Genomic DNA, 12,362 nt, shown 5'->3' with positions numbered 1-12,362 from the left:
TTTGCGCTGTACATTTCCATCATGAATCACCAATCGGCACCGCAAACTTCAGCGCAAGTTCCCCATGCCGACCAAAGAGTCTAATGGAGAGATCAGATTAAGCAATGTGCTGGGACAGTACTACTGCGGCTTGTTCTGCAGAGGGCGTAATGAATAATTATTCAAGAGGCCTTCGCCGTGTTGCAGACAAAGGCACTTGTCTCTCTCTGCGGTCATTGCATTTTATTTCTCCATTTTCCTTTATGAATGACAGTGGTGACGCCCGACGTGCTTCGAGAGGTGACGTACATCACCTGCCGCGTACGTGACACCGTCAAGGCAACCTTGAGCAATTCGAGCTGGTTGCCAGGCGCTTCCAGAAAGGCCGCTTTGAAAAAGATCCAAACCATGAGGATCATCATCGCGTTCCCATTCAACCTTACGGGTCTCTCTGCTCTGGAGCACTTCTACGCCGACATGCCGGATGTGGCCGTCAAAGGTATATGTTGGGTGTTGATTTCAGTCTCATATTCACTTGGAACATGAGAGTGGGGCTTATTTCGCATTTTTCATTGAGTAAGAGAGTGCGGATAGCTATAATTTACGTAGCGCATTTTGTGGTGGTTCGAACTTATCGATTGATTACCCGATAGATTACTTATTGTAATCAAAGAGAGACTAGTTTCACAGGAAGTGAAATATATATATATCGCCATCTCCAGCCGGTTTTGCAAGTGGATTTCGGCGAGTAGGCGAATTTTTTTGGCGTGGATCCGAGATGGTAAGCGACAACGACTTTCATTTTAAAAAGCTGATCGCGGGCTCTTTTTTTATTGTAGGCGTCGCGAGCTTTAATCGAGTAGAGGGGAAAATTTTAGCTGCAATTTTTTAGGAACAAAGCGCCTTTTGCTGCCTAACAAACGTGAACGGACCGAGGAAAAGCTGTAGAATCTATTATTACTGCTGACGAAAATATGACGGGGTTCTCGTCACTGTCCCTCCAATTTTAACAGTTAGTTCAATAGTCAGCCAACATACCCTGCGCAAGGGCAGGACCTCAGAACTGATTTGAGTACAGTTAGCGGATCGATATATTTGATAACTGTCCATCGATTAGTTCAGAAGCTGATTCAGGGATGTTGAAGCTACACAGATAATGAGCGGTCTCCCTTCCCTCGCAGAAAGCAGCTTCTTGCTATCCTGGTTGAACGCGAGCCGATTCCTGCGGCGCGTCCAAATGAAGCATCAAGACGAGATCCTGTTCACGCTGGGCTGGGTGAACGCGCAGCACACCTACGCGACCAACACGGTGAATCTCGCTGGCGCGCTTCTGCAGCCCGTGATCTTCTATCACGGGGCACCCGCCGTGTACAACTACGGCGGCATCGGGCAGGTACGACACATGGTGCACCGTGCCGCATATGTGAGCACGCTTTGTTCACGTTATTAAAGGGGCTCTGAAAGGGGCTCTAATAAAGCTGCAGCATGGCTGGGATGTTAAAGCACGCCTCTTCACGAATACTGTCCAGCAAGAAATTTTCTAGTGCGCTTTGTAGGAGGTGAGTTATCTGTAGCCACATTCGAATTTCCGCGTCTTCGCGCCATTCCCTCTCCTCTCGTCACTTTTTGCACGGTGGAAGGTCGCCGCTACTCCGCCGGCCGCACCGCCTGGGAAGAGGCTCCTGAGCCGCCGGAGCTACGCGGCTTATTGGCAGCGGCCTTGGTAACTGCCCGACGTCTGAAAGAATCTGACCAGTAGCCACCTCACAAGCTGTATACGTAGATGCTAGCGACGGAGTAGGGTGCGAGCATGAAAAAGTCGCTGGGAAGGGCGCGCCAACTTTCGCGCGTGATTGTGGGTCTTCTGCTGCGTGTAGAAGTGCATTATTTGGCCCAGGCTTTCATGACAACACAATGCAGTGATTAAGCGAGGTGATGTGCTTTTCTCGGAGGGTGTTTCAGAGCCCTTCTAATCTGCGTTCGAGGTTCCCATGTAAAGTGCGGCGCAGTTATTTTCCTCGGAGTGCTTTTGTGCCTTGCAATTTCTACGGCAGCGTCGCTGTGGCGCGTGACTATGAGTGATCCAGACGAGGCTGCACTAAACGTATTTAGTGTTCGTCGCTTGCTTCCTCTTCACAAGCCATCGACAGCACTCCCGAAGTAATAATTCCATCTGACTGCAAGGCCAAAAGGCAAAGACGTCATTGATGGATAATGAAGTGCCAATAACTTCATGCAATATTTATGTACTTTCTGCCTTCATTGATGAGAAGTTGTATATGTCCTTTTACATTATCATAAACTGCCGAGCAGGCCTCCGCGCTCAGCCCGTTTCACGCGTTTCGCCCGCTCACCCCAGACTCTGCGACACATGGGTTCATCTAAATTATTGGGGTTCGAGATCAAAAATATGCACCCCGTGGTGTCATTACTCTTGACTCTGGTCAAAATGCAACAAGGAATGTCTTCCACCTTAACATTTCTGTGCCGTGTACCCGATGATCGGCTCACGCCGACATTATTCCTAAACCAGCGAAACATTTTTTCTTAACACTTGCGCCTACTTTTCATCACCTCACTTGACCGTCTGAGCGCACAAGGGTAAGGATGGAGCGGATTGTAAACTGAAAGCAATGAAAGCAGAATGAAATTGCGTTCTTTTTATTGGTTCTCGTGTCTATGTGAACTTAGGAATGTAACCATTTTTGATGAAATGCTGTTATGCACAATGCAGAAGAAAAGACACCGACATGCCACCGACGGTGTCCGAACCCACAATATCTGCATGTCGCGTACGCTGCTCTACCAACTGAACAATGAAGGAAGCTGTCCAGCTTTCTACTTTTCGAGCCTACTTCTGTTGCGTGTAACCTAATTTTGAGAGTGTTCATTCGCGCAACTCCCAAACGTAGCGGCCTACATGGAACGTACACGTTGAAGAGTGCATGCTGTTGGGCGAGTCCGTCATAAATTGTTCCGCAAGGGTTCTGTGCAAGAAAAAAGAAAAAGACAGGTGCAGAAAGGACATGCGAGGCTGCATGAAGCATCATGCCACCCCGTTCGTTAGGTGCTCTGTCGAGGTTGCATACGAAATTCCGTTGACCTGCGGGAAAGTTCCCATCGGCCTCAGCGGCCGATGTTCCAACGAATGGCTAAGGGAGCGGAGCACCAGCTTTCGATTAGGTCGAGAAAAGAGTCCAATATGTATATGCATTGCGGCGCATGCGCTTTGACTACCCGAGATAATCCGTGTCTGCCTAAGGTTGGAAGGAAACTTTTAGTGACCAGATGGCGCGTGAGCTTGCCGATGCTTTTTTTCATTAAGAACAAACAGGTTGACTGTGTCAGTGACACATTGATAAAGTTATATCAGAAAGACAGCAGGTTTCTATCACGCGTGCAATAAATGTTTTGACAGACATGACGATATAAGTATCTATGTTCTTCTGAATAAGCCCAGACGCGAGTCTGCACCCGTCTTTGTCGTCTTCTCGTCTGTGTCCTTTTTTTGTGTGTGTAGTACCCTTGCTTAATCATAGAACGTACGTCCTGTCACAAGCCGAGGTAGTGGGTTTGTATCCCACTGGCGGGATACGACTGTCTTATTATGATAATTTGTGTTTAATCATCTTTAATGTAGAAAGCTTACATTACTAGCCTTGCAGAGCAATCGTGAACACAATAAACAAAGGAAAATACGCATTCCTCTATGTCTTGACCTGTTCCAGCGGCACTTGGCTTCTATCATTACATGACTAACCATGCAGGACCGGTACAAGGATTGAAACGCCTATGCAGAGCTCTTAAGATTCAAACGTACTTTTCTTTCGTAAGGTTTACGCATTCAATACGTAATTTAATAAATTCGTTGCAACGGCAGCTGCACACCGCTATAGACTGAGTGCATCTCAGATAGCTGTTGCTCTTCAATAGTCATGCGCAGTATTCTAAAGGAGAGATAATTTATTTGCATCACTTGGCGGTACAAGAAAAGTATTCTCGAGAATGCGTGACATAGCACCGACCAATATGACGTAAATCAAGGTGGTCTTCACGAACACTCTCTCAATGCTTGCGTGTGTTCCTGAGGTAACAAGTGTGGAACTGTTTGCTTCTGGCAACTTACCCGTAAGGCAATGAATAGGCAAGGTTTATCAGGGCTCCTATACACTACCAAAGTGAACCTGTAGAGGCGCGGCCGCTGCCTTTGGTTATCTGCATCCTTGGTAGCTTTTGTATATGATTCAAAAACAAATAAATAATGATTATTTTCGTTTCTTCGCTTGACGCAGCTAATAGGCCACGAGATGATGCATGCATTCGATGTGGTCGGCAGGCAAGCAAATGGAAGAGGCATGCGAACTTCGTGGTGGCCAAAACAGGCTACGGACAAGTACCTCGAGCAGACTTCATGCCTTCGGGATATTCACAGAGAGGTAAGCACCTGCACGTTGGGCCCACATTTTGATATCGTGTGATAGAGGTCGAGAAGTGTGCTTTTTTCATGCGGAGCTTCCCCCCTCGATACCAGTTCCAGTCGCATGACATGTAGCATTGAATGGATGTGTGGAGCCAGGCGACGTCTGAGAGAGGATTGTGATTTCAGAGACTCTGCGCGCGGCGCTTCCCCGGTTGGAGCAGTGCGCAGTCGCCCCATTTGAAGAAGAGCGCTGTTCAGTTGCAGCTTTCGACAAGGCTACGCTCTTTTAAATCTGAATTAATTTTATCACGTACGCTTTTTGCCAGGAAAGTTTTTTTACGTCACCTTCCAATGCAAAGCTGCCACATGTGGGGAAATTTACTAGAAAATTGTGGTTGGGCAACTGCCTTGAAATGTTTTACCCACGGGAGACTGCCGCTATTACGATCGTCATAGTGACAAATGTTTTAGTACGAAATCACTACTTAGTGCGGTCCCATCCAAGAATCTTGTGTGAAGATTCGGAGTAACTGGAGTACCCTCGGGTTAGTACGGAGGAGCGTCACGCGAGCTGCACCCAATGAGTGGAAACTCGGGTAAACGCGGAGGAGCGTCGCGCCAGCTATAGCCAATGCGAAGGTGACCTTGAGGGTGCCCCAGAGGATGACCTTCAGTGTGACCTTGGCCAAACCTAACATAGCAGCAGCCCATGCAGGAAAAAGTTCAGGGGGGGGGGGGGCACTTTGTTGACCTAAAGTGCGGTGAGGCGAAAGCCTTTAGCGTTATCCCCGGAGTCCCGGTCGGAGGGGGCTCAGACCAACGCGTGAGCAGCAGGTGTTGCAGCTTATATGCGGCTGGTGTGTGGTTAAGACGTTAAGTACGCAATTATTTCTGAATCTTAAATGCTGGAGACACTGGAGGGCGTTTGGGAGGCATCCGTCTGATTCGACGCCTTTCCGCAAACTCTCTCCGTCGTCCTAGACAAGGAGAACTACATATGCGTTGGCAGGAAGTAGCGTAGTCGTTAGCACGCTCGGCTGCGGAACGGAAGGATGGCTCGAATGCCATCGTGCACAAATATTTTTTTTCTCTTATCGAGTTGAAGAGTGTAGTAGATGGACGGACGGACGCGACCATGAGCCATTAGAGGCTTTCGTCTTAAGAAATAAATATTGTTGTGACTGGATTTCAAACCCGCGGCGGTGCGAACAGATCATCGCGGACGACTGCACGAAAGCACTATGCTATCATCGCAGCCAATCACGTCTAGTGTTAAACTGCAACACACTCTCGCACTGTGCATTGCACATCATCGCCTTCATCAACTACCATGGTGAACTGTGCTTTTACAAGATTCTTGCCTATCTTATCTCGAACTAACACAGGAGTTCCAATGGCGGCGAAGTGTGGTGCTCGTTGAGAACCGACGCTGCCTTCTCCCTCTTTGATGCATGGCTGTCTTAATAAGTTTAGTAATAAGCTGAAACGTCTTATGCCGCGAGTGTCTCGTTGGGCCGTTAAAGGAAATCCCCGACCTAAAGGCGCGTTCGTTTAAGCCTCATTATTTCGCTGTCTTACTCTTCTTGCGTTTTCTGATACTCATCACGCTGTGCCCAGGCGCTCCGAAAACGCGCACTCGTCCTGAACCACACGGTCGACTCCGAAAATTTGGCGGACGTCATGGGGATACGCATGGCCTTCGACGCCTTGCAGAACCTCACCAGCGTAAAACTCAAGGTCACCGAGTTGCGCAGGGCCACCACCACCGTTGGAAATGTGGCCGGCTTCACGAACCACCAGCTGTTCTTCATCGGCCACTGCGCCAAGGTGTGCGACCCTAAGGTCCCGCCGCGCCAGCGCGACGCATCCAAGTCATACGCGCCGAGCTGGGCTCGCTGCGTGGTGCCTTTGATGAACATGCCGGAGTTTGCGGATGCATTTCACTGCGCACCCGGCACCTTCATGAACCCCGAACGAAAGTGCAGGTTCTGGTAAAGACGCTTCTGCGCAGAAGCGTTGTCGCTGAGCGTTTATTTCTTCGCTAAAATGGGACTAAATAAGTGAACTATTTGTAGAGACCAAAATGTGATATCACCTTCAATTCGTGTGGCCTATTATGTACGCGCCACGCTTTCTTTTTGTGACACGCTTTGCTCAAGCAAAATGCATACACACCTCTGCGCTGGCCTCGCATCAACATGGAAGGTATCTTGAGAGAACGTAGAGAGAAATAACATATTCCGGCGTTCTAAGTCAAAGAAGGAAGCATGATCACGTACAAAATTCTCAGCAGCCTTCATCGCCGACTACTGTCCTGTTGCTGAACCAACGTTCTCTCTCTGCCAGCTCCAGTTAGCTTGTCTTGCTGGCTGATGCCAACATATTCCAGCGGTTTGCTTAGCCTAATCACTACACCTGACTCTCTTAAACCATCGATTGCGATTATCTTGGGTTTACGCTTTTGTGCAGTAGTGGAGCTCCGACTTCTGGTTTGGCGCATTCTGTGACTAGGCACACCGTTTTTAGCATTTTAATCTTGCCTATAATAATATTCACTCGAATATTTCTTTGAATCCATGCGCAGGGGCATAGTATTTTTGGTATTACCGATGTGTCTGCTGGTAATATGCCGCTGCGCTGCGACCACAATTATTTGCAGGATGAAATCAGTGAAGCAATCATGATATATAGGTACTGCTCGCATGCTAAAGAACACATCACTTATGGCTAATATAACTGCCATGTTTCCTGAAATTTAGTGGTCAGTAGTTCGTAAGATTAGACGCTGAACCGGAGATATTGTGAATAAAAATCTACTGAAATGTTCTCTAATGCGTCACCTCATTGTTTCCACCACATCCCCCGTGTTTACTCGCCGGAGTGGCTCACGGACAATGGCAGGTTTGTGGGTCAGAATCCGGCCGCGGCAGCTGCGTGTTCGGTGAAGGAGAAACGCTGAAGGCACCTGTGTGTTGTGCGACGTCAGTGCACGGTAAAGATTCCTAGATGGTCGAAATTATTGCAGGGCCCTCCGCTACGGCACCATTTTCTCTCTTCCTTCTTTCACTGCCTTTGTCCTTTTCCATGCAGCGTGTTTGGGGTGTGCACCGAAAAGTGAGTCTGCGCCTTTCTTCTTCTCAGAAAACAATTTCATTTTTTATGGCATTCGGCTGCTGAGCTCATCTGTTCTACGGATGCTTTGTTATCCTTCGTCGGGTACTTCATCCTGCTCTTTCAAATAGTTCAACTAAACGAGATTGAATTTTCGTCTCCATTTCCCCTTAGAGGATAGGCTTACACCGCAGGCCAAAGATGACCAGTTCGTCACGGATCTACAGGTGGAAGACTGCTTATACGATACATTTTTTTATTCAAAATAAATTCAGCAATATATCACTGCATTTTGCTATCGAACCCCTGCATTTTACTGCCCTGCTAACCGTAGCAGAAGAAGAGAGAGGGAAGAAAGAGTATGGTGGCCTAATGGCATGAGTGGTTATGGCGGCGCTAAGAGATGCGCAACCAAAAGGTGGCTGCTAAGGGAAGTAGCCAGAGGGTGGCTACCGTGAAAGGAGGAGATTGTGAGGACGACAGTGAAGGAATGCTTAACCTGAGTGTGATCTCACAACAGGATGGAGAGCTGTGTAGCTAAAGCTTAACAGCTTTCGCTATCATGCGCTATAAGCCGGTGACTCCAGCTCTGCATTTTTTTTTATTCCAGGCTCATGTGGGCATATATATGTTTTGTGCTCCGACAAAAAACCACGTATAGTTTTTGCCAAAACTAACCAGGCTGCATTGTTTGCTTCTTCCTCATATTCTGGAGCCCCCACGACTTCTCTAAAAATTAAAAGGTGCTAGAAGGTGGGGAAAAGGGTTCTCCTTACCTCACATTCATTTAAGCTTGCTGGGTGCGAAAAGTGGTCCGCTATACAACTGAGAAGCAAAACGGGCAGCCTGGTTACTTTTGACAAAGATGGTACATCCCGGTCGCTGAACGCCGCCAACTCAGACGTCAAAAATGTTCCTGCATCGCAAGTTTTTCTTCGCTTCTTAAGTGGAATTTCTGTGGACTTTAGAGGAGGAAACACTGAATTACAGGTTATAACAAGAGACTTAGTCAAGTTCAGAGGTTTGTGTCGCAGTTCGTACTTAACGCCCTTTCTACAATGAATCAGTGGTGCGAAACGAAGCCACGTGTCATCCGCCGATGCTGTCTCACTGGCCCTCTCCAGTACGCCTGAAGCTTTTCACTCGAAGGCGAGAAGCCGATTTTGAAAGCGACGCTTGTTAACAAGGGAGTAGCATATCGTGCCAAAGCCAGGCACTGCCAACCCTGGGAGCTTGTCTTTGAGGACCTGGTACTTCTTTGTCAGTTGCATGCACCACCCGCTCGAACAGTCGGAGGTGCCCTGCTAATGGTGCGAAGTGTCAGGCGGCAACGGTTCACGCTCGCAACCAGGTGTTTTCGCAATCGTCCTCTTCGCACAATGTGTGGCACATGGTCACGAAGGATATCTGCTTGCCAGTATATATACTGCTGCATGCCTCTAAGCTTCTGATAGGTGCCTTTAAGTACCGGTGCGCACGAAACGCGCTTGTTACTGCCTAAGACGACTGCAGGTAACTGCGCATTGATGTGCAATGGCCTGGACATAATGAGGCGAAGCCGCCGCGGTGGGCGGCTCAGGGGTCGTGGTGCTCAGCTGCTGACCCGAAATACGCGGGTTTGATCCGAGCAGCGTTAAAGAACGCCAGGGGGTCAAAATTATCCAGAGCTCTTCACAACGCTGTCCTCCATAGCCTCAGTTCATTACTTTATGCCCAGTAAAACCAAACGAGCCTCCCAGCAAGTCACGTTTAGAAGCGGCAGTAACACAGGTTCGAATCGCTATTTTGGTGGAATGAGCTAGCTCCTCAACTAGGTAGGTGCAAGTTTGCAGAAAGGTGTGGCGAGGTTTCGGGTATTAGCATGTTCGTTTGGGTCAAAATCACATCATATGCGCATTTAAATATTTAACAGCCAGCCCCCGCCATGAGCGAAGGAAGGCCGTCCGGTAGCCACTTCATGTTGCGCGCTAGCGGAGGAATATTAGCTTTTGTTTTTCCGCGTGATATAATATAGCGTAATTTTAATGGGAATATAAGAGATTACTAGTGTGCTTTCTGCGTTCCTCAGAGGATGCTTGTCTTTAATTTGTGCTGTTGCTTGTAAGGCTCGCATGGATCGTAGAATTCAGGCAGGAGGAAGACAGGTCCTAGACATTCTTAAAATGCGTTCGCTCTTTCGGGCCCTTCAAAACCCTTGTGCCAAAGTATCCATCGAACTGACATGTACACTTTGGCGTGAGCAGTAATTGTCTTGCTAGAATGTCTATTTTAACTTATTTTATTTCACAGCACTGCAGGCCTCAATTTTGGCCCTACCAGGAGTGGCATACATGAATTGCGTACAAGCAATTAAAGGAAGATAACATAAGTCACCCGCGAAACTGACAGAGGCAATGTAATGACAAAAATTCAGTAGAGCAAGAGCCGCACAACGAAAAAGAAAAAAGAAGTTATGAGTACATCAAAGTAACCAACGTGTAAAGCGGTGCAATGACAAAAAAAGCATCTTGTCAGCAAAATAGATAATTTTGCAGTGCCTGGTCAAAGTCTGCGGATTCAGCTATGCATTCTGGGAGGAAATTGCAATCAGAAATTGTCCATGGATAAAAACTTGCGTAAAAGATTTTATTTTTGCAAAAATCGGTTCAAGCGAGTGATTTCGGCGACGACGTGTTCGTTTTGTGTCCAGAACTTTCAGACATGTCGGAGGGCTGAGGTTTAGCTGGTGGTACAAAATTTTGTATATAAACCGTAAACTACTCATCTTCCTGCGGAATGTTGTGGCCAATCATAAGGTTAGTAGGAGAGTCTGTTCTTTAATATTTAGCAAAGATAAACCTTAGTGCTTTCCTCTGTGTCTGCTCAAATCGATAAGTATCTCTTTATGCAAGGGTACCAGACGATCGAAGCATACTCAAGTTCAGAATTTATGTACGTGTTGTAAGCGAGAAGTTAAATATTTGATTCAGCATTTCTTAATTTACGTCGGAGAAAAAGTTTTTTCAAGAGCTATATGAGGAAGGAATATTTATCTTCAGAAGGTGGCGAGTGGGGCCCACTGGTGCCTTTACTGTCAGTGGAAATTAGGAGTTGATTGTGGAAGTTTGTGTGAAGGATGGCGGTCTTTGCAAAGTCTAGCGCTTCGACCGCCGTATCTGAAAGTAGTCATTCTCTCGATGTGAGGCCTGGGTGGTCGTGAGACTAATCGCAGTTACATGGTGCAGTATTGTACGACGTGTCACAGTGCTACGTCTCCATGTCCGGGTTTTCGCCTAGCTTGGTTAGCTTAGATGGCTAAAATGTTGCTCGGGAGACATGCCCTCCGGTATTGGGGAGAACGTACGGGTGTAGGGGTGAGTCCGATGGTATAGGAGCGTTGGTTGCACATAGGGCAGCTATTAGGGTAGGTGCTGATCAGCGTGCTTCAGATAAGCGTTTTATCGACACTCCGATAGGAAAACATGAAAGCTAGCATTTTTTAAATCTTTATTATCGCTCAGAAAAAGGGAGCATTGCATACAGCATCACTGCTAGTCAACAATAATATATCGGCACTTGGAGACAAGCAGCCCTTATCGCATGCCGTTTATGTTCGAGATGCGTCAATGGAACTAAGGTATGAGTGCATATTGGGTGCTGCACAAAGTCTCGCTGTATTACTTACTGTTGCTTACTGTTTGTCAGTCGGTTTGTTGCGATATCTTTCCAATGAATTCCAGTGTGATAAACTGTCTCTGCCTCTGTCCCGTCGCCTTCATGTCCCGCCGCTTTTCTAACTCCTCTGCTGAAACCTGGCGAGTCTAGTTGGCGTTTACCCAACGGGACGATCAAAAGCCTTGTTGCGTCGAGCCATTAATATTCTAGGAGCTTGATATAAGATATTGATAGCGTTTTTCTCCCTCGGTCGTTTTTCGCTATTCTGAAACTAAACAAGAAGTGATTTTTGATACTGCTCTTCAGGTCATCAATATAGCCACTAAAAACTGCTTTAACTTCCAAGTTAATTCACAAACCTAAAACAGGTGTACCGCGTTTTTTAACCTCATGTTAAAGTTGTACTTGTATCTAAGAACGTATGCCTCCGGACTCTGGGTTCCCCACAGTGACGGCCATAATATGGTAAATAATTTTGAAACGAGAGTAACAGCGAGGTCCCACATCTTTTCTATGACATTATTTCGTCAAAACCAATGCTGCTTCGAAACTGTGAATTTAAGCGAAGAGATCAATCGTTTAGGAACCACGCAAGTGCGATACTAGTGACCAGCAGGCACAATGTCGAATCTGCAATAGCAGGAATATATATAGCATGGTTAGAAACTTTCAATATAAGCAGTTTATAGGAGTAATAATTATATTATTTATCATAGCTGGTTCCCAAGCGCCAACAGTAGGGATGAATCTAGAGGAAAAGCCTTTTTTTCTTATTTTCATAGACATGCAAGGGGAATTTCGTGCCTGACAGAGGCGCCGGATGCTGCTTTCCGGACGGAAGAACAAATCACGTTAGGATTGCTTACATATTGCATGAAAAAAAAAACAGCGACAATTTACAATACACAAAACAGAGAACATAGTGCACATACCAAAAATGCTAAAAGTAAATAGAAAATAAACTCTAAACATTGGGCAATCTAACTGCAGCTATATAATATGCAATATACACAATGAAGAAAAAGAAACAATGCTAAAAAAACCCAAGAAAGTCTCAACAAGGCCATAAACACAGGCACATGCCGATGATACAGCAAAAAGTTTCTGAGGCAGGCATTGCAGTGATGAATAAATAATATAAGCGAGCAAACACTCTACCGCACGAGAAGAGTGAGTCAGTCTGGTAGCTGATCGGACA

The 12,362-nt window shown here is 46.7% G+C and overlaps 1 protein-coding gene across 1 annotated transcript; it reads left to right on the top strand.

Annotated features, from left to right (window-relative positions):
• The first annotated feature begins 246 nt into the window (after positions 1-246).
• LOC144095345 (neprilysin-1-like) lies at positions 247-6,394 on the top strand. Its single transcript, XM_077629110.1, has 4 exons — positions 247-478; positions 1,161-1,372; positions 4,272-4,415; positions 6,017-6,394. The coding sequence occupies exons 1-4, from the start codon at positions 247-249 to the stop codon at positions 6,392-6,394; spliced, it is 966 nt and encodes a 321-aa protein (XP_077485236.1).
• The last annotated feature ends 5,968 nt before the right edge of the window (positions 6,395-12,362 follow it).

This window comes from Amblyomma americanum, chromosome 6 (assembly GCF_052857255.1).
Source record: "Amblyomma americanum isolate KBUSLIRL-KWMA chromosome 6, ASM5285725v1, whole genome shotgun sequence".
Classification (NCBI taxonomy): Eukaryota; Metazoa; Arthropoda; class Arachnida; order Ixodida; family Ixodidae; genus Amblyomma; species Amblyomma americanum.
Note: the sequence above shows the minus strand (reverse complement) of the source record. Positions and strands in the feature narration are given on the sequence as shown.

Coding starts and splice junctions, on each gene's coding strand:
- LOC144095345 (XM_077629110.1), top strand. CDS start 247: ATGACAGTGGTGACGCCCGACGTGCTTCGAGAGGTGACGTACATCACC. Junction 479..1,160: donor GCCGGATGTGGCCGTCAAAG/GTATATGTTGGG, acceptor CTTCCCTCGCAG/AAAGCAGCTTCTTGCTATCC. Junction 1,373..4,271: donor ACTACGGCGGCATCGGGCAG/GTACGACACATG, acceptor CGCTTGACGCAG/CTAATAGGCCACGAGATGAT.